Source organism: Vicia villosa, linkage group LG2, assembly GCF_029867415.1.
Source record: "Vicia villosa cultivar HV-30 ecotype Madison, WI linkage group LG2, Vvil1.0, whole genome shotgun sequence".
Lineage (NCBI taxonomy): Eukaryota > Viridiplantae > Streptophyta > Magnoliopsida > Fabales > Fabaceae > Vicia > Vicia villosa.
In genome coordinates, this window is record NC_081181.1 from 19802915 (window position 1) to 19824889 (window position 21975).

General features: G+C 39.4%; 1 protein-coding gene across 1 annotated transcript in view; it reads left to right on the forward strand.

Moving 5' to 3' along the window:
* The first annotated feature begins 293 nt into the window (after window positions 1-293).
* The window catches only part of LOC131648678 (protein MAIN-LIKE 1-like), a 56610-nt gene continuing 34928 nt past the window's right edge, over window positions 294-21975 (forward strand). The window contains exons 1-2 of the mRNA XM_058918413.1: window positions 294-357; window positions 469-703. Coding sequence (XP_058774396.1) covers window positions 294-357; window positions 469-703 — 299 coding nt within the window. The remainder of the gene's footprint in view (window positions 358-468; window positions 704-21975) is intronic.

The following is a 21975-nucleotide window of genomic DNA, read 5'->3' on the forward strand; positions in this document are numbered from 1 at the left end:
TTCAAATGCATATTGCATTTCATTTCAAATCCGTTTCTATATAAACTCATCTCCATAACAATTCATCTATTTACATTCTATTTCTTCATTCATTGTATCTTTCGTTCATTTCTCCTTCTCATTGTTGCATAAACCCTAGTTTCTAAACCGAATCTCAGAGTGTATTCATGCTTTCATCCTCAAGTACTCAACAAAAAATGTCTTCAGTACATCTTGTTCAACACAAATATGGTTACGTTCCATTGAAGACTTGTTCTATTCCTTCAAATGAACTGGAAGTTCTTTGTGAAACTATGGTGGATTTTGACAATCTGTTGGAACATGGTTTCAAAACAAAGGATGCAATGTTGGTTCAAGGTTGGTCAAATTACTTTGAAAGACTGGTTGGACCAGTTTATCCTCTCTTGGTGATGGATTTCTGAACTCATGCAACAGTTACTGCAACTACTATCATCTCCTTCGTATTAGGGCGTGAAGTGGTTGTAACTGAAAAGATGATAAGGAAGCTTTATAGTCTTGATGATTCTGAAGGAATCACATGTGCTCTCCCTGGTAGAGTTGATTGGGATAAGGTTGATAAAGAATTATCTACTTCTTCTGGAACTGCATCTCATCAAACTACTTCGTTGAAGCCTTTCTACAGAGTTTGGGCTAAGATTATTTTGGGATCCCTTTATCATAGAAAGCGATCTCTTGCCTCAACGTATGTAAATCAGGATCAGAAGTATGCACTTTTCTGCATTGGAAATGGTACTAAGGTTAATCTCTCAAACATTCTATTTCAACATTTGAAAACAAATATTGAAGAATCAAGAGATGAAGAACGCAAGAAGTATCCAGATTTCAAGAAGAACACCATTCCTCTTGCCAGAATGATTTCAGACATTCTGATAGAAAGTGACTTGTTGGATCTTCTAAGAGCCGTTGGTACGTCCAAGTTCTTAACTGTCATTCAAGGACATGTTCTGAATGCTTTTGACTTGCAAAGGATGCTTCTAATTGAGAAGGTAACTTCTATTCCAAGAATATTTCCAGATATTCTGACTAGAAGAACACCTGTTGAGAGCTTCTCAAAATTGTTCAAATAAGAGCTTGACAAATCTGTTAAGCGTTATTTGAAGTCTTGTGTCATAGCTCAATCTTCTGTTGATCCTGCTTGGATAAGAGGAAGAATTCTTCCATCTCTGGCTGAGTTGAAGAAGAAAGAACAGAAGAAGAAAGAAAAGAGACTGAAAAGAAAGGCCTCAGAAGCAGAATCCAAGCCAGCTAAGAATCCAAAGCTACCCTATGATCCTCTCAAGGTACAATCTGATGAATAAAGTGATAGGCGCATCAAGAAAGCTCTTCGTGCAGATGGTGCTGCTTGTTCTTCTCAGAAAAAACCTCCTCCTTCTGAACCCCAAAACTCTTTCACCATACCAAACTATTTCCAACCACTTCCTTCTACCCATATTCTGAACCCTGAACCACTAAATTCCATTCCCCCAACACCTTCTGAAATTTCATCCTCTTTCACCACAGATTCTACACCTTCTCTAACTCATTCTTTACCTTCCAGAAAATCCAAACCTTATTGCCTTCTGTACCCTGACTATAGATTCACCTTTAACCCTCCTGAACCACCTGTTGATGTCTGCTTTGACCTATTCAAGCTCATGTTCAGAACAAGGATGTAAACCTTGAGAGCTGCTCATGACTCCAAGTTGGATCATGCTACCATTCGAGGCTTATGGAGAATCTTCAGGAAGGATTTTCAGCTTGATGCTATGAACATCCAGAGGAGATGTGTTGCTGAAGCATCTGGTTCTTCTAGTTGTCTTTTGGAAGTTGATGATGGTAGGTACTATCATCCAATAAGAAACTGGAGATCTCTTGAGGAGAAGAAGTTTGTAGATGAGTTGGAAGATGAACCTTGTCTTACAATGGTTGTCTGGAAGCCTCAATTTCTCATTCTGATTGGAGACTTTCAGTGGCTATTCAACTGGCTTAGGGAGAATCCTTCTAAGAAGTCAACTAACATGGTTATTCCTGAGGTTGAATATCCATCAGAAGTTGATGCTCCCACTCCTCCAAGGAATCTGGATGCTATTCTTCAGGCTCTTGAGAATGGATATTTTGATCTTCCTGTTCCAGAATATGCTGAAGATGCTTTTATGTCAGAAGCTGATGCTGAGAAGCAAAGTGCTGAGAATCATCTTGCTGAGAAACTTCCTGCTGAGGAAAATCAAGATGATGTTCTCATGATAGATGCTACTGTTGAGCATGTTGTTCCTCTGAACGATAGCTGTGAAGCTTCTTCTACTGGACCTTCTGTTCTGGTGAACGCTGTGAAGGCTCTTCAACAGAATCAAGTTGATCTTGCTTCTCGTTTGGATAAGCATGAGGAAACGCATGAGGAATTCAGAACCTTCATGAAGAAGCAAACTGAAAGCACTTCTGAGATTCAAGACCTTCTGGCCAAGATAGTTTCTAAGCTAGGATAGTCGTAGTCCTTTGGTCTTAGTTGTTTCTTGTTTCTTGCATCCGTTTCTTGCATCTGCTTCTCTCTTTTTTGTATCCTCTGATATTGTTTTGATGAATCAATGAAACATTATCTTCTCTCATATTGTTTGTTTTTCATCTGAATCTTTTAAATGCTTTATGATGTTATGACAAAAAGGGGGAGAAAACGTGATAATTGATTTGATTTATTATATCAGTTGCTGGGAGTAAGTCTCAACATTTCTAACAATATTTGCAAGTTCTATGTCTTTGAGATTTTTGCAGGATTGAAGATATTCTGAAAAAGCTCAACATGAGAAGCAAATACATGGGGAAAAGCAATTTTGTAAAGAAGCATGTTATTGGAATTGAAGCAAGCTTAGTGCTATGAAGCTTCAAGATCAGAAGCAAGAAGGAAGAATGTTCTGATATTCTCGTGGCAGAATATGCTCTAACACATTCTTATCCCTTATATGTTCTGATACACATTCTGTTTAAGAACTTACCAGAGTTTTTGCTCTGATACATGTTCCTTCTTAAAAGAATGTTCTGATTCATTCATGTTCTGACTTTTGTCGTTTAGTTTGTTCTGAAACATTTCAGGACGTAAAGATGCTCTGATGATGCTCTGGTACATTCAAGAATATTCAGATACAATCAAGCTAGCAATGATTCAAGAAGAAATTCAAAGCTCTGAAGCTGTCCTATGGAAGCAAGAAGCAGAAGCTCTGAATGTTCTGAAGTTCTAGGCAAATGTGAACGTCTCAACTGAAATGGAAAATACTCAGGGAGGTCTTTTATTTATAAATTCTTCCAGTATTTATTTCAGGGGGAGATTGTTAATCTCAGGGGGAGATTTTTAATCTCAGGGGGAGACATATTCACACACTATGTTTATACGCTTATGCTATAATTGTGTAATTGTCTTTAGTCATCTGATATTCTGATTGCAAATTCATATCAATTATATATGTTTTTGTCATCATCAAAAAGGGGGAGATCGTTAGAACAAGATTTGTTCTGATCAATATTCTTAGTTTTGATGATAACAAGGTATATGAATTTTGTATAAGACAATATGGTACTCTAATCCTATGCATTTTCCATTTCAGGAAATATATGATGAGTATTCACAATTCAGCGCTAAGAAGCATTGACTCAGAAGGTTCAGTATGCAACATGAGAACATGCTCTCGCAAGACATCAGAAGATGGTCAAGCAGAATCAGAACATGGTCTATTGAAGCATCAGAAGAACTTGAGATCAGAAGCAGAAGCACTGAAGTTCTTATGGTATCACGCTAGAAGCTCTTCAAAGTCAGAAGACAAGAAGATGCTCTGCACCAAGCTGTTTGACTCTGATTAATTCAAACTTTGTATCTACAAAGATCAGATCAGAAGCAAGTACAAGATGGAAGGCTACGCTGACTGACAAAAGGAACGTTGGAAGCTATTAAAGGCAAAGTCAGTTAAAGAAGGAAAAGCAAGGCTCGGTAGTTGACAAAAGAGTGAAACATTAAATGCAATGCTGTACGGATCATGCAACGCATTAAATGCTCCCAACGGTCATCTTCTCAAAACGCCTATAAATAGAAGTTCTGATGAGAAGCTGAATACAACACTCTTGCGAAAAATACAGAAATGCTGTCAAATTCAAAAGCTCTCAAACTTCATCTTCAACCTTACTTCATTACTGTTGTAATATCTTAGTGAGATTAAGCTTAGAACTTAAGAGAAATATCACAGTTGTGATTATAGCTTATTAAGAAGCATTGTAATACTCTTGTAATAATTTGTTTACATTCATTTGTAAAGGAACTAGAGAAGATCAAGTTGTGATCGGATTCTCTAGAAGTCTTAGAGGGTATCTAAGCATTGATTTCCTAGAGTGATCAGGTTGTGATCAGAATACTCTAGAAGACTTAGAGGGTATCTTAGTGGAAAACCATTGTAATCAAGATTGATTAGTGGATTAAATCCTCAGGTGAGGTAAATCACTCCAAGGGGGTGGACTGGAGTAGTTTAGTTAACAACGAACCAGGATAAATATCATTGTGCAAACTGTTTTTATCTTAAGAGTTTTAAAGCTACACTTATTCAACCCCCCCCCCCCCCCTTTCTAAGTGTTTTTCTATCCTTCATTGGATACCAGTATAGTGGAGCATCACTTGCTATTAAAGCCAGAATGCCCTCCGGTTAAGCAAAACTTGAGAAGAACTTATCCGGAGATGGCCATGAAAATCAAAGAGGAAGTTCAAAAGCAAATCAACGCTAGTTTCCTCATCACTTCAGAATACCCTCAGTGGTTAGCTAACATTGTTCCCGTTCCTAAGAAAGACGGAAAAGTCCGCATGTGCGTCGACTACAATGATTTGAACAAAGCTAGCCCTAAGGATGACTTTCCTCTACCACATATTGACATGTTGGTTGACAGTACAGCAAAATCCAACATTTTCTCATTCATGGACGGATTTTCGGGATACAACCAAATCAAAATGGCACCTGAAGATATGGAGAAACAACTTTCATCACCCCCTGGGGAACATTCTGCTACCATGTTATGACTTTTGGACTAAAGAACGCAGGGGCAACTTATCAAAGAGCAATGACTACACTTTTCCATGACATGATGCATAAGGAATTGGAAGTTTATGTGGACGACATGATTGCCCAATCAGAAAATGAGGAAGATCATATACAAAATCTGACAAAGTTATTTCAACGCTTACGGAAGTTTTAGCTTCGCCTGAACCCCAACAAGTGTACCTTTGGTGTCTACTCAGGAAAAATCCTTGGTTTCATCGTCAGCAAACGAGGAATCAAAGTAGATCCAGACAAAGTCAAGGAAATTCAAGAAATGCCTTCACCCAGAACCGAGAAACAAGTTAGAGGATTTCTTGGACGTCTGAAATACATCTCGAGATTCATATATCTCATGACTGCAACTTGTGCTCCAATTTTCAAACTTCTACGGAAAAATCAAAGTTGCGTCTGGACAAACGATTGTCAGAAAGTGTAACACCCGTATAATTTTAATTTTTAATTTAATTTGAATATTGAATTAAGAATTAGGATTATTAAGGATTTTGTGAAAATAATAGAAAAATAATGGTTTATGGCATTTGGGCCATGTGAGAAAATAGTAAAAGAGGGGGGGGGGTGAAGTGTAGTAAGGCTCTTTACTAAACTTTTATTATTATTTTCATAAAATACTTGGAATTGGGAAAAGAAGGAATAGAACGTGAAAAGTGAAGGTTGGAACACAAAGAACGTGAAAGAGGAACAAAGAGGAAGAGACCAAAGATCAAGACCTGAACCCTGCATCACAAACCCTATACCAGCTCTGCATAACCGATTTTGGAAACAAGAAAATTATCACCAAAGGAAAACAGCCCTGCACCTTACTAATGCATTCAAAATCCAGCCATACACTTATCAAAATCTACGACAAAAAACAGTTCCTAACAGCATTTCATTAACTCATAAATCCAAACCATTTTAACCAATCACTAACTGATTTCCATAACTGCATAACAGAGTTTTCTAACATTCAAACACACCATCCACCCACACATAGACCCTTAGGCCATTGACATTCCTACATAACCATTATCCTAACAAAAACATTGCAACAATTCAGTCCAAATTAACCTATCACTAATTCATTTTCTAACCAATTGATTTCAAACCACCTACAACTTCTCCTAACAGAAAACTCCAACAGAATTAACTAACCTATAACTACCAAAATCTCCCCACTCTTTTCAAGTAACAAACTTTCAAACCCTAACCATCTAACTAACTTCATAACTAACTATCTCAACTAATTCTAATCACCTAACAGAATCGGTTACAACCCCCAAACCTCCAAAATAGAATATAACAACTCATTCTCAATCTCCAACTAACTTCTAACAGAATTGTAAACTAACTTCTAACAGCTCAAAACCTCTATAACAGAACTCCCTAACCTCCATAACCGACAGATCCTCACCCTCCAAATCCCTAACAAACTTTCACAATCCAAAGGCTCTTATCCTCACCCTCTAACTGATTTTCTCCCTCTCAGTCTCTATATAACTTATACTCCCTCCATAATTCAAAGGTGGACATTCACCACTTTCTACACGCTCATTCTCTCTTCACCACCATTCTTCTTCCACCTCCAATCATTCATCTTCACACACGCACCATTTTCACAAATTCACTCTCTCTCAATCCATCTCCATCATCTTCATATTCCCTCTGCAATTCCTCCTCTCTCTTCTCCCTCGACCTCTCACAAAAGCTCCTTCGACATACCTTAAGGAGATTCACGTTAAAACTCCTTGAGGTAGAGCTAAACCTCCATCTTTCTCAGCCGTGTGCTCCCCAACAACTACCAATTCTCAGCAATCTCTACTCCCCATTCTCATCTCACCACAACAACAACACAAGACGGCAGAAATTCAAAGAAAAAGAAGAATCCGAGAAGAAATGAAGAAGAGAATCGTAGAAAGGATTTCGAAGATTAAAGAGGCAGTGAAGGCGTTACCCGGATTTCTAGCAATTGTCTCTGGTATTTTCTCCTCCATTTGAGCGTCTCCGAATCGTCGTCATCGGTAAGTTCTCTGATCGATTGCTCCTGCGCATTATTTGCTTGATTCTTGACACCGAAATGTAGAGGACTTCGAGTAGAAGAGAAACCCCATTACTCTGAGTTACAATTCATTAGTATCGCCGTTTAATTTACAGTTGTAGAGGTTAGGGTTCGTAGCAGTTTTGGTTGATTAGGGATGAATCATGAGATGAGGATTGGAGCGTAACTCAGAAAGAGGAGACGGCGGAATAAGCTCCGCTCGGAGACGATGGAGCTCTCCGGCCGCCGTGAATTCATCGTGAGAGAGAGGGAGAACGAAGGAGCGAGTGAGTTAGGGAGAGTAGTCTGAAGGTCATAACGAGATAAGCCCTAATTCCCCTTTTGTTTCTTTTGTTTTTATTTTATTTTTAATTCATTTTCTTTTTAATTGAATAATAGAAATGACAAAATATCCTTGGGCCAAAACGCTGTTCATCACCCCCTGGAGGCCCACACACCACCATTTTTGGCTGGACAGAAAAAAACACAGATTTAGATACCTCTTGGGCCAAATCGCTATCCTCACCCTACTTGGCCCATAGCTCTTCTGGCATACAACAAACTGAACTACAAAAAACGCCCTTGGGCCTTCCTGTTTGGGCCCTACGCCCATCTGCTAATCATCACTGCAAATTCAGTTTACACCCCCCAAGTTCACTTTCTTATAGTTAAACTTAGATTTCATTTTCCACTCTTTAGGCAATAAAAATATAGCGATATAATCACTAAAACTTGTTAGATTTTTAGGCCACTCGTAGGTTTAATTTTAGTCTTGGAAACCTCATTCAAAAACCTCATAAAAAATAGTAGTTTAGGTTTAGTAGCATTTAAGTTTTTAGTATGATTTTGGCTTGAATTAGAATTCTCCTTCATAAAACTCATAAAAAAATAGTAGTATTTTAGTATAATTTCGCATTAGTACTTGAATTGTTTTTGTGCTAGTTCCATGTTATTTTTGTATGATGCCTGTGTGGTTTTGTTGCTTGTAATTTTGGCCTTATTTTTGGCCTACCTTGTTAATACCACTTGTATGCTTCTTTTAGGATTTAATCACCATGTTAACATTAGACTTAGATTAAAACAACATTATATAGAAAATAGGTTTAGTTCCCTTTCTCATCTCTTTTTCTTTTCAACTCTAAAATACCTAATAAAAAACCTGACAAAGATCATACTGTCACACTTCTGATATATGGTGGGAAAGAAATGATTGGGGCGTAGGCCCCGATGTACGTTCTTCCCCACGTAGTAGAAAAGAAATGATTGGGGTGTAGGCCCCGATGTACGTTCTTTTCTACTAAACGGAAAAGAAATGATTGGAATGTAGATTTCGATGTATTTCTTATCCGTCATTTAGAGAATCGATTGTGGTGTAGACCTCGATGTGCATTCTCTAAATATTCAAAAAACAAACAAAACTCTTTTTTTGGTATGATCTAAGTCACAAAGTTAAAATCCCCGTAAAAAACACCAATCAAAAACACTTAAAACACTAATAAATGGTCAGATTTAAAACAAAGTAAGGAAGTGATGCGAAACCTTGTAGTAGGTCTTCGTCATCATGGAATTACCCTAAAAGACACAAACCAATCATTTCTTTTTCTTTTGCCTCGTTGGCACCTAAGGGCATTGTTATCTCCGCTCCATTGCATCCTAGGCTGTCCCCTTATGCAAGAGCGCGAGCGTTAACTCCGCCCAAATAAAAAACACAAAAACAAACAGAAAATCGTGAGCCGAGCTACGGTAACTCTGATTCCTGAAAAGGATACGTAGGCAGCGGGGTAGGGCCCGTGCGAGTACAATTCTTTATTTTCCCTACATTTTGCATTCATTTCGCATTTAGATTTTAGACATAGTACACACCCTTTAGATAGAAACAAACATAGGTGGATACCATCGAGTACGATGGGCGCGAGGGGTGCTAGTACCTTCCCCTTGCGTAACCGACTCCCGTACCTAGATTCTCTGGTTGTAAGACCCTGTTCCTTCCTTTGTTAGGTTTCCTGATATTCCTTTCCCTTATGGGATAAATATATTGGTGGCGACTCTGTTCATTTTTCGCGAGCGTGCGACAGCTGGCGACTCTGCTGGGGATGTTGCTAGACCTATTGCGGGTCCATCCTTAGCGAGTCGATCCTAGCCTATCCGTTTGTTTGTTTATTTACTGGGTGTGCTATGTTTTGTCTATATGTTGCGTTTATTTATTTTTGCATATCATGTTTATTTTCCTGCTTGCATATTTACTTTCCCGCATTCTGGACTGTATTATGGGTCTCCATGGAGGCCACATATCTTCACTGTTTGCAGGTTGGGTGGGATTGTTTCTATGAGGTAAAAGGCCCAATACCCAGGCCAGAGTTGACACATAGGACACCTAGGATAGAGTGGATAGTCATGACGCCGATGAGATGTCAGGTCTTGTCTAGTGCGATCATGAGACCCACGCCTAGTCGAGGTCCAAATGGGGTATCATCGTTGGCATGTAGATGCAACAATGGTGGTGCCTCAGGAGGACTGATAACGCTGGTTGCCATTTTGACCTACCCTGACCTAGACTACACCCGTGAGTGGGGAGGGATATACATGACAGGTACCGTTGGTGACTATTTGGTTCCGTTGGTGACTATTTGGTTCCATTGGTGACTATTTGGTTCTGTTGGTGACTATGGTTCCTTTGGTTCTGAGGTGCCTATGCTGAACCTTTGATCTCATGACATCTGACCTATATCAGTTATTCAGAAGATTGTACAGTGGTTACTAAGATTATATGGACCTTGATCCCATGTTGTTGCATTGCATAACATCATTGTTTTATCCACTTCATTTATGAAAGATCCTAAAAGTCTATTTCCAAAAAAAAAAATAGGAAATAGAAAAGAAAAAAGAAAAGAAAAGGTACTCTATACAAAAAAGGAAAGCTTTGATTCCAAAAAAGAGATAAAAAAGAAGAATAAAATGTATGAAAAGACTTTAGGATTCTCCATAAATGAAGCATGCATCCATACTATCATGCATATCATAGTTCCTTCAAAGACTTATGGGACCTTTTCTATTCAGATTGCAAGATCAACAACAGATTTGACTTCTCACCGCCACAACTCCAAGATCAACTATGGAACAACTCCGTGAGGAAATGGATGAGATGAAGGAACAAATGGTTCATATTATGTTGGAGATGCGAGACTTGGTCCGTAATCAGGATGCACTAAAAGAGGAGAATAGTCAGTTGAAGACTCAATTGAGCTTGGTCATGGAAGTTCTGAAGACGGTATTAAGGAAGGAAGGTGATGTTGTTCCTGCTGCTGCGACAGAAGTTGTTGATTCCTTCTTCCCAATAGGATTCCTTTCCACTCATGGGATGCCTCAGAGAGCTCCCCCTCAAACTCAAGTGCCATTGCCTCCACGTCAAAATGTTCATGCCCCTAGAATGAATCAAGGATACCAAATGTGTGGGAAAAAGCCTAAGATACCTCAGAGGCTTATCAATCCGATCCCGATGCCTTATGCTCAGTTGCTTCCTCGCCTGCTGGAACTTCAGTTGATTGAGCTACGAGAGTTGGCTACGCCTGAAAAGCTTCCTCCCAATTTTGATGCCAATGCTCGATGCGAGTTCCATTCCGGGGCACCTGGCCATGATGTTGAGAATTGTAAGGCGATGAAACATCAAGTTCAAGATCTCATTGACTCAAAAGTGATTTTGTTCACCCCCGAGGGTATGATTGTCCAAGGTAATAGGGTTCCATATGTGGTGGAAGGAAAGGTTGATTCATACTTCTATGTCGGATCTACTTCAAACCAGAAGCACAATGCACCATGTTGGATTCCATATTTCCCACTTTATCAGTCTTCGGTTATTTCACAGCCCGATCAAAAGAGGAAGACACCTGAACAAAATGGGTATTTGAATCATCGCCATCAACAGGGTCCACAAATGCCAAGGAGACCACCAAGGAGAATTGACCCAATTCCTATGACCTATAGTCAACTGCTTTCTCATTTACTCAAGGATTCTTTGGTCCAACTAGGGGAGTTTAAGACCCCTCCAACACCGATTCCTCAAGGATATGACTTAAATGCAAGGTGTGAGTACCATTCTGGGACATCTGGGCATTCAACTGAGGATTGTAATGTTTTGAAACACAAAGTCCAAGATCTCATCGACTCCAAAGTAATATCATTCACCCCAAACGGCCTGCACATGAAACGAAGAGTTCATGCACAAGTGAATGTCCATATTCCATAAAGTATCGCAAAAAAAAAAAAATAAGCCCAGATGGAGTTAAGGCTCCTCAACTATGGCAATCATCATTTCATTTCTGTACTCTCATTTCAAGTATTTCCTGTTTTGTAGAAGGCTACTCCCTTGTTTGAACTCGTTGGCATGATAATAACGAAAGCACCACAAATTCTCGAGCAACTTTGTCAGAATCTTCTTCCTAAGGAGTAATCAAGAATGTTTTGCAGAAGCATCTCTCATTCTCAAGGTTCTTGTGCTCAGTTGTATCCGTGGAGGGTGGTGTTTCAGTTGGTGTTTGAACTCTCCTTGCAACAAGTAGCTTCTCTAAGTTTGGTGACCACACAAGGTTCCTCCATGTTTGATGGCAAATACTTCTTCAACGAATATGCTTGGGGCTCCCGCACGAGGGATAAGCAAGACGTACTCTTATCTTGAGCATTGCGCCATTTGCATTGCTCGAATCCCTAAAAGCATTACAAATTCCTATGTGAATCCGTCAGAATCTTTTTCCGTGTGATAATCAAGAGTGTTCTTCACAATGATTCTCATTCTCAAGGTTCTACTTCATATATCAGTTGCCTTTTCTCAGGATCTCCTTCTCAGTGGCTTTGCTAGTTAACAGAGACAAGAAGAATATGAGAAACAAATTGATGTGATTGCCTTGTGCTCATTCGTTTCCTTGTTTGTTGGAATCACAATTGGTTAAGGTTCTAGTATTGGGTCTTCTTCACCACAAGTGGCTCTCTTGAGTTGATGATCATACAAGATTCTTCCCATTTATGATGGCGATTACTACTCTAGCAGCTATGCTTGGGGCTCCCGCACGAGGGATAAGCAAGACGTACTCTTATCTTGAGCCTTGCATCACTCGCATTGCTCGAATCCCTAAAGCAAGGCAAAAGTTTACAACTCATGGGTGACTTTGTTGGAGTTCTCTTTTGAAGTAATCTAAAGTGTTTGGAAGGAACCGCAGAAAGTATTCAAGCTCAACAAGTCCAGACGGAGTCAAGTCTCCTCAACAACGACACCCATTTAGTTTCTTACTGCATTCTCATTGTAATTTTTCATTTGTGTGTTTAAGCATCAATAGCATGTAAAAACTTGTTAATTTCTGAATGGAAATCATAATACATTGTCTATGTTTGTCTTGAAGTAATCCATTCGTTATCACTCATAAAATGTTTTTGGCATTACGATACCAACTTTACTAATTGCTTGCTTATGCAAAAAACTGAGGGAGAATGATGAAAAATAATAAAAATGCAAAATCTCCAAATTGTGTACTTTTGAATAAAACCCTACTGAGGATGTACAGGCATTATTTCAAATCCCCAAACACCGGAGGTATAAGGGAGATAGACCCTCGTCAACCCCTTTGAGCCTTGAAGTAGGAGTTTCTTTTCTAATCATAAAAACCCTTATTTTAACCCTGGGGCGGGGTAGTGTTCATTTAACTTAATCGAGTGTTCAAAACTCACTAAAAGGGTACGCATCTAAGGGTACAACAATGGTTATCCTTCAAAAGGTTGAAGAATGTCAAAACCGCAATGGTTATCTTTATTCCGTCAAAAGATCCCAAAAAAAAAGAAAAGGATCAAAACCACAATGGTTATTCCTCATCAATCAAGGACTCAGGCAGTCACAATCACTTTCAACAAATCAGAGATTCAAGATCACACAACCTTGTTAAAAAAAAAAAGAGAAAAAAAGAAGAGCCCGCTAAGTCAACAACTTGAAAACAAATGACTTAGGCAAAAGTTAGGGCATCCCGCTGGACTCCAAAATAAAATTCAAAAGAATTTGTCCAGGCAAAAGTTAGGGAAAGCAGAAGCGAAAAACAAGGATTACAAAATAAAAATCCTTCTCAAAAGAACAAAGTTGTGTGATCAGACACCAAAGAATAAAAGGTGAGCGACTGCCATGTCCAAAGAACCTCATTGATTCCTCAACCATTTCAAAATTCCTGGTGAGGGATGAACACTCGTGTCGAGTTAACTGAACATAGGAATGGAGAACATCACGAAGGGGGTGGGTACAAATAATTTTGAGCCTAAAAATCCTTTGTTTTCTAAAAACCGTGAACCCGGCCAAATTACAACCCTTAAAAGTCCTAATTGAAGTAGGGTTTATTTTGAAAGCGCACCCTGATGAGATAGCGCTTAGCTGACTCCCAATGAAGCGGAACTCATATCCATGTTGGTATCGTATGTTTGCTTTATCTTTCACATGCAAAAATCGAGGTTGTGTCAACTAGTGATTCGGTCACAGGAAGTCGCAACCTCATTTCACAAAAAAGTTTTTACAACTTCAAGACTAACATAGGCTTTGCATTAGAATTATCATTCTTAGAATTAACATTCTTTTGCATACAAAATATGCGCTAAACATCAAAAATTTCAGGATGAGAATCATTGAGTAACTTGATCATGTCAAAGTACAAGAGACTTGAGAACTCCGAGGAGGAAAAGCTAATCATCTCAAATGTTGACCATCAAGGGGCAAGTTATCCAAAGAACTCCGTTGGGCATGAACAGTTAATGCTTTCCTTGATTACCTTGAGGGGGAGAGTTTGAAGACTCTGTTGAGCGTGGTAAAGTTGTTTCCATATTTGTTTGACTTCAAAACAATGGAAGCTTGAGGATTCTAGTAAGATGTACCTAATCAGGGGCAATTGAATCGAGGTTTGACCTCTCAAATTCAGCATATCTGGGACAATCATTTCGATAAATCTCTTCAAGCTTTGACCAATCTGGGGCAATCAGGTCGATAAATCTCTTTAAGCTTTGACCAATCTGGGGCAATCACGTCGAGGAAGCTCTCTTGAGTTCAACCAATCCGGGGCAGTTACGTCGAGATTCGACTAATCTCTTCAAGGATCCTTTAGGGAAATTTCCTTCATGGGTCATGAAACATGGGGCATAATCTTTTGAGCTATTTTGTTCTCTCCCCAACCATAGGAGTTTATTTCTCCTGGAAACTTGGTCTCTCCCCAAGCACGGAGTTTATTTCTCCCGAGAGTTTGTTCCATTTCTCAAGCATAGGAGTTTATTTCTCCTAAGAGTTGTTCTACTTCCCTAATCAAGGCTCCTTACCTGAATTTCTAATCCCCGACGTGGTGAATCGAGGGAATCTCCTCAAGTTGAAAATCCTCCAAGCAGTGGCACATGGTGAGAAGTCAGAAATTATTCTTCAAGTCAAAGAAGGTGCATCTTACAAATCAAAGTCCAATATCTATTGGCACCTCCACTTGGTCCTTAACACTAAGGGGATTCTCCCTGGTGTTTACCTCACTAATGCCTTTATTCGGCACTCTGCATATAGTATTCACTGCATATAACATTGCATCCTCAAAAGCGTAGCATATCCATCAAAATGGAGCATTACGCCATAGAAAAATTCAAACATGCATACAAAGCATAAGCCAGATAATACAAATCAGCGCCCAATCAAGACAATGATACTTTCCCACATAAAATAGTGTCCTTACAAACTCCGTTTGATATCTGCTACTACATTACAAATCTCCTTATGCCACGGTGCCGATACCTAGTATCCTTAATCCCCAAAAGAAGTCTCATTTTCTCTCTCCAACATGGATCGGATGCAATGTCTTTCTTCGTCAGAATTGTTGTCTCCGAGGTTATTTCCCGCATGCTGCGTGCATATTAGAGCGTGAATGAGGGTGGGCATTCAACCCATCTCATTTTTCAATCATTTGGATAACCATACTTGGTGTGTGGCAATTCGAACGATTGCCGCTCTTGAAGAGTTACACCCCGCCTTTGGCCTGAGGGATCAATGTAATTCTTATGCTTCGCAAGCATCAATATCTCCGTAATCTCCAATGGTTACTATCATCTTCTTATCGAGTCTAGTCGTCACTAGTCTCGTCGTGGTTATTTCCCGTGTGCTGCGTGCAAACTAGAGTGCGAATGAGGGTGGGCATTCAACCCATCTCATTTTTCAAGCGTCTGAATAAACCATACTTGGTGTGTGGCAATTCGAGCGATTGCCACTCTTGAAGAGTTACACCCCGCCTTTGGCCTGAGGGATTAATGTAATTCTTATGCTTCGCAAGCATCAACATCTTCGTGATTACGTCTTTTGATCGAGTCTAGTCGTCACTAGTCCCCGAGGTCCCTTCCCCCGTACGGGAAAACTTTTCAAGTCCAACCACCGTGTTGTCAAAGCCCAGTTCCTAACCTGGCAAACCCTTTCAAAGCCCAGTTCCTAACCTGGCAAACCCTTTTCAAAGCCCAATGTTCAACTTGGCAAACTATTTCGAAACCGAACCCCGATGTTGAGTCTCAGATCGTACGAGGTCTATTCTGTCCTGAGGATCGTACGAGGTCTTCTCCCGATGTTGAGTCATAGGTCGCACGAGATCTTTTCCTTTCAGTTTTGAAGATCGTACGAGGTCTTCTCCCGATGTTGAGTCATAGGTCGCACGAGATCTTTTCCTTTCAGTTTTGAAGATCGTACGAGGTCTTTTCCTGATGTTGAGTCGTAGATCGCACGAGGTCTATTTCCTTTCTGTCTTGAAGATCGTACGAGGTCTTTTCTTGATGTTGAGTCGTAGATCGCACGAGGTCTATTTCCTTTCTGTCTTGAAGATCGTACGAGGTCTTCTCCCGATGTTGAGTCATAGGTCGCACGAGATCTTTTCCTTTCAGTTTTGAAGATCGTACGAGGTCTTTTCCTGATGTTGAGTCGTAGATCGCACGAGGTCTATTTCCTTTCTGTCTTGAAGATCGTACGAGGTCTTTTCCTGATGTTGAGTCGTAGATCGCACGAGGTCTATTTCCTTTCTGTCTTGAAGATCGTACGAGGTCTTCTCCTGATGTTGAGTCGTAGATCGCACGAGGTCTATTTCCTTTCTATCTTGAAGATCGTACGAGGTCTTCTCTTGATGTTGAGTCGTAGATCGCACGAGATCTATTTCCTTTCAGTCATTGTTTCATACCATCATCCTCTTTGAAAACCTGTATTAGCACCATTACCACGCTACTTACTACCATCATTCAAATCCAATTACTCACTATAAATTTTCCCACCAAAAAAAAAACGAAATTTCTCTTCCCCCAGTAGATATCAGAAAAATAAAGATAACACTTACACCATCTCCTCTTTTAGGACAAATTTTTGGTCTTGATATTTAATCTTCTTATACCTTGAGTATTCGAAAGGCTACCGCCAATCTCACCTTCAGGCTTAAGACGATTAAATAGGGGCAGCTGTCATACCCCAAATTTGTCCTACCCTTTCAATTTTATCTGGCTTAGGCTTATGCATTTCATAGTTTCATGTACATACCTCCCATTAGGTCATCTAACACATCATGCATCATTAATCAATAAATTTGGCTTGGGATCATTGGTTGAAAGTGTAGGGCTTCCACATAGCTTTGAGGCTCCCACCTTAAATTAACCTGTTTCAACTGGTTCCCCTGTATGCTTTAGGTGATTGAAATCATCAGGGTTTAAACTCATGGTTATTATGGACTTCTCTGTCATTAAGCTACAAGGCCATTTTTCCTCACAACTCACCAAGATCAAGAGTTTAGAGTTTATTTCCCTATATGTATCAGAAGATTAGAATTTCTGTCAGGGAGTCTGAGTTGGTTAATTCAAGTGAGTTTTATTGGATCTCATGTTAAAGTGTTCTGCTGGGCTTTATTTCTTATCATATTCAAAGGTGCAAGGTATTATTGTGGTACAAGTGCACTAGCATAAGAAGTGAGCTAGTAGAGACTTTGGTCAGGACAATGTTTTCGCTTCAAACACAAGAGTTGGTACACCATGGACTTTGTGGACCTAAAGTCAAAGAGAATTCAAGCTTAAGATGTGTCATTTGAATGCTAAAATCACAAGACAAAGTTTTCTTACAAATTCAAGTTCAAGAGTCGACATCGGAAAGGTCAATTGCTCAAATTACAATCCAAAGTCCTTCCAAAAATACAACTCCATAGCAAAAAAGAGTATAAAGAAAGTTACACAAAAAAAAACCTAAGTTTCTAACTATCCCTATTATAATCCTGACAATTCCACTCCATCACTTGTCAATATGCCCTCATGTCGAAGTCTTTGAACCAAGCTGCCACCACCACGATTCCGTCTTCATCGTCTTACTTCCATGGTCATCTTGTCTTCACATATACTACATTGCCAAACCATGCTTCAACTTCATTTGCGGCCAGCCACAATTTCTAGCCTGCATCTGTTCAAAACAAAAAGAACACAGAATAAATAAACAAAACAGTAAACCTGCATTCAAACCAAAATCACGCACAAGTCAGCCTATATACTAACTCATGCTCACATCTAAAGTTCAGCTCAGAAAGAAGACATCTACACCAGCTAACAGTTAAAACCAGTCCCATATGCATCAGACCTGAACCCTGCATCACAAACCCTATACCAGCTCTGCATAACCGATTTTGGAAACAAGAAAATTATCACCAAAGGAAAACAGCCCTGCACCTTACTAATGCATTCAAAATCCAGCCATACACTTATCAAAATCTACAACAAAAAACAGTTCCTAACAGCATTTCATTAACTCATAAATCCAAACCATTTTAACCAATCACTAACTGATTTCCATAACTGCATAACAGAGTTTTCTAACATTCAAACACACCATCCACCCACACATAGACCCTTAGGCCATTGACATTCCTACATAACCATTATCCTAACAAAAACATTGCAACAATTCAGTCCAAATTAACCTATCACTAATTCATTTTCTAACCAATTGATTTCAAACTACCTACAACTTCTCCTAACAGAAAACTCCAACAGAATTAACTAACCTATAACAACCAAAATCTCCCCACTCTTTTCAAGTAACAAACTTTCAAACCCTAACCATCTAGCTAACTTCATAACTAACTCTCTCAACTAATTCTAATCACCTAACAGAATCGGTTACAACCCCCAAACCTCCAAAACAGAATATAACAACTCATTCTCAATCTCCAACTAACTTCTAACAGAATTGTAAACTAACTTCTAACAGCTCAAAAGCTCTATAACAGAACTCCCTAACCTCCATAACCGACAGATCCTCACCCTCCAAATCCCTAACAAACTTTCACAATCCAAAGGCTCTTATCCTCACCCTCTAACTGATTTTCTCCCTCTCAGTCTCTATATAACTTCTACTCCCTCCATAATTCAAAGGTGGACATTCACCACTTTCTACACGCTCATTCTCTCTTCACAACCATTCTTCTTCCACCTCCAATCATTCATCTTCACACACGCACCATTTTCACAAATTCACTCTCTCTCAATCCATCTCCATCATCTTCATATTCCCTCTGCAACTCCTCCTCTCTCTTCTCCCTCGACCTCTCACAAAAGCTCCTTCGACATACCTTAAGGAGATTCACGTTGAAACTCCTTGAGGTAGAGCTAAACCTCCATCTTTCTCAGCCGTGTGCTCCCCAACAACTACCAATTCTCAGCAATCTCTACTCTCCATTCTCATCTCACCATAACAACAACACAAGACGGCAGAAATTCAAAGAAAAAGAAGAATCCGAGAAGAAATGAAGAAGAGAATCGTAGAAAGGATTTTGAAGATTAAAGAGGCGTTGAAGGCGTTACCCGGATTTCTAGCAATTGTCTCTGGTATTTTCTCCTCCATTTGAGCGTCTCCGAATCGTCGTCATCGGTAAGTTCTCTGATCGATTGCTCCTGCGCATTATTTTCTTGATTCTTGACACCGAAATGTAGAGGACTTCGAGTAGAAGAGAAACCCCATTACTCTGAGTTACAACTCGTTAGTATCGCCGTTTAATTTACAGTTGTAGAGGTTAGGGTTCGTAGCAGTTTTGGTTGATTAGGGATGAATCATGAGATGAGGATTGGAGCGTAACTCAGAAAGAGGAGACGGCGGAATAAGCTCCGCTCGGAGACGATGGAGCTCTCCGGCCGCCGTGAATTCATCGTGAGAGAGAGGGAGAACGAAGGAGCGAGTGAGTTAGGGAGAGTAGTCTGAAGGTCATAACGAGATAAGCCCTAATTCCCCTTTTGTTTCTTTTGTTTTTATTTTATTTTTAATTCATTTTCTTTTTAATTGAATAATAGAAATGACAAAATATCCTTGGGCCAAAACGCTGTTCATCACCCCCTGGAGGCTCACACACCACCATTTTTGGCTGGACAGAAAAAAACACAGATTTAGATACCTCTTGGGCCAAATCGCTATCCTCACCCTACTTGGCCCATAGCTCTTCTGGCATACAACAAACTGAACTACAAAAAACGCCCTTGGGCCTTCCTGTTTGGGCCCTACGCCCATCTGCTAATCATCACTGCAAATTCAGTTTACACCCCCCAAGTTCACTTTCTTATAGTTAAACTTAGATTTCATTTTCCACTCTTTAGGCAATAAAAATATAGCGATATAATCAATAAAACTTGTTAGATTTTTAGGCCACTCGTAGGTTTAATTTTAGTCTTGGAAACCTCATTCAAAAACCTCATAAAAAATAGTAGTTTAGGTTTAGTAGCATTTAAGTTTTTAGTATGATTTTGGCTTGAATTAGAATTCTCCTTCATAAAACTCATAAAAAAATAGTAGTATTTTAGTATAATTTCGCATTAGTACTTGAATTGTTTTTGTGCTAGTTCCATGTTATTTTTGTATGATGCCTGTGTGGTTTTGTTGCTTGTAATTTTGGCCTTATTTTTGGCCTACCTTGTTAATACCACTTGTATGCTTCTTTTAGGATTTAATCACCATGTTAACATTAGACTTAGATTAAAACAACATTATATAGAAAATAGGTTTAGTTCCCTTTCTCATCTCTTTTTCTTTTCAACTCTAAAATACCTAATAAAAAACCTGACAAAGATCATACTGTCACACTTCTGATATATGGTGGGAAAGAAATGATTGGGGCGTAGGCCCCGATGTACGTTCTTCCCCACGTAGTAGAAAAGAAATGATTGGGGTGTAGGCCCCGATGTACGTTCTTTTCTACTAAACGGAAAAGAAATGATTGGAATGTAGATTTCGATGTATTTCTTATCCGTCATTTAGAGAATCGATTGTGGTGTAGACCTTGATGTGCATTCTCTAAATATTCAAAAAACAAACAAAACTCTTTTTTTGGTATGATCTAAGTCACAAAGTTAAAATCCCCGTAAAAAACACCAATCAAAAACACTTAAAACACTAATAAATGGTCAGATTTAAAACAAAGTAAGGAAGTGATGCGAAACCTTGTAGTAGGTCTTCGTCATCATGGAATTACCCTAAAAGACACAAACCAATCATTTCTTTTTCTTTTGCCTCGTTGGCACCTAACGGCATTGTTATCTCCGCTCCATTGCATCCTAGGCTGTCCCCTTATGCAAGAGCGCGAGCGTTAACTCCGCCCAAATAAAAAACACAAAAACAAACAGAAAATCGTGAGCCGAGCTACGGTAACTCTGATTCCTGAAAAGGATACGTAGGCAGCGGGGTAGGGCCCGTGCGAGTACAATTCTTTATTTTCCCTACATTTTGCATTCATTTCGCATTTAGATTTTAGACATAGTACACACCCTTTAGATAGAAACAAACATAGGTGGATACCATCGAGTACGATGGGCGCGAGGGGTGCTAGTACCTTCCCCTTGCGTAACCGACTCCCGTACCTAGATTCTCTGGTTGTAAGACCCTGTTCCTTCCTTTGTTAGGTTTCCTGATATTCCTTTCCCTTATGGGATAAATATATTGGTGGTGACTCTGTTCATTTTTCGCGAGCGTGCGACAACAACTATATCAACAAAGAATGAAGAAAGCTTTCGACAAAAGGGTTCGGCCTCGGACAATCAAAGAAGGCGACCTTGTACTAAAAAAGATTCAATCATTTCTCACAGATTCTAGGGGCAAATGGACTCCCAATTATGACGACCCATATGTGGTCAGGAGAGCTTTCTCGGGAGGAGCCTTAATACTCACGACTATGGATGGAGAAGAATTCACCCGTCATGTGAACGTTGACGCAGTCAAGAAATACTTCGCCTAAATAAACAAAAGAACAGCTCGCTAAGTTGAAAACTCGCAAAGAGCGACTTAGGCAAAAAAGAGCGTCTCGGTGAATCGAAAACCCGAAAGGGCGATTCAGGCAAAAGTTAGGTACATAAAAATATATAATCAATCCCGGTAGATTTAAAACCCGAAAGGGGTAATCTACGCAAAAGTTAGGGATATATGGCAAGTAACTATGTTCAGGACAAACTTGATCATTCAGAAAATCCATAGCGGAGTATTCATCATCAGTAGGTCATCTTCTACAAAGCACGAATACAGCGCGATTCAGAGTGGAAGGGAAAGATAATGGTCGTCACGTTTCAACGTAGTCCTTTTCCCAAAAATTACCAATTTCCAACTTTGTAAATACTCCATAGAATCAAGCCTTTGGCTGATTACCATTCCATAAATAACAATTTGAGCCTTGTGCCTTTTCTTTGCAATCGAGTCTTATTCAGTTTCTTAAAATTACATTTTTTTTTAAGTCTGACAGTCATTTTCTTGAAACAAACATTTTCAAAAAAATAAAATGAATTTACTTGCAAAATAAAGGTGAAATTTCTTTCTAAGGTTTACAAACAATAGGAGGAATGCAAACAGTTGCTCCA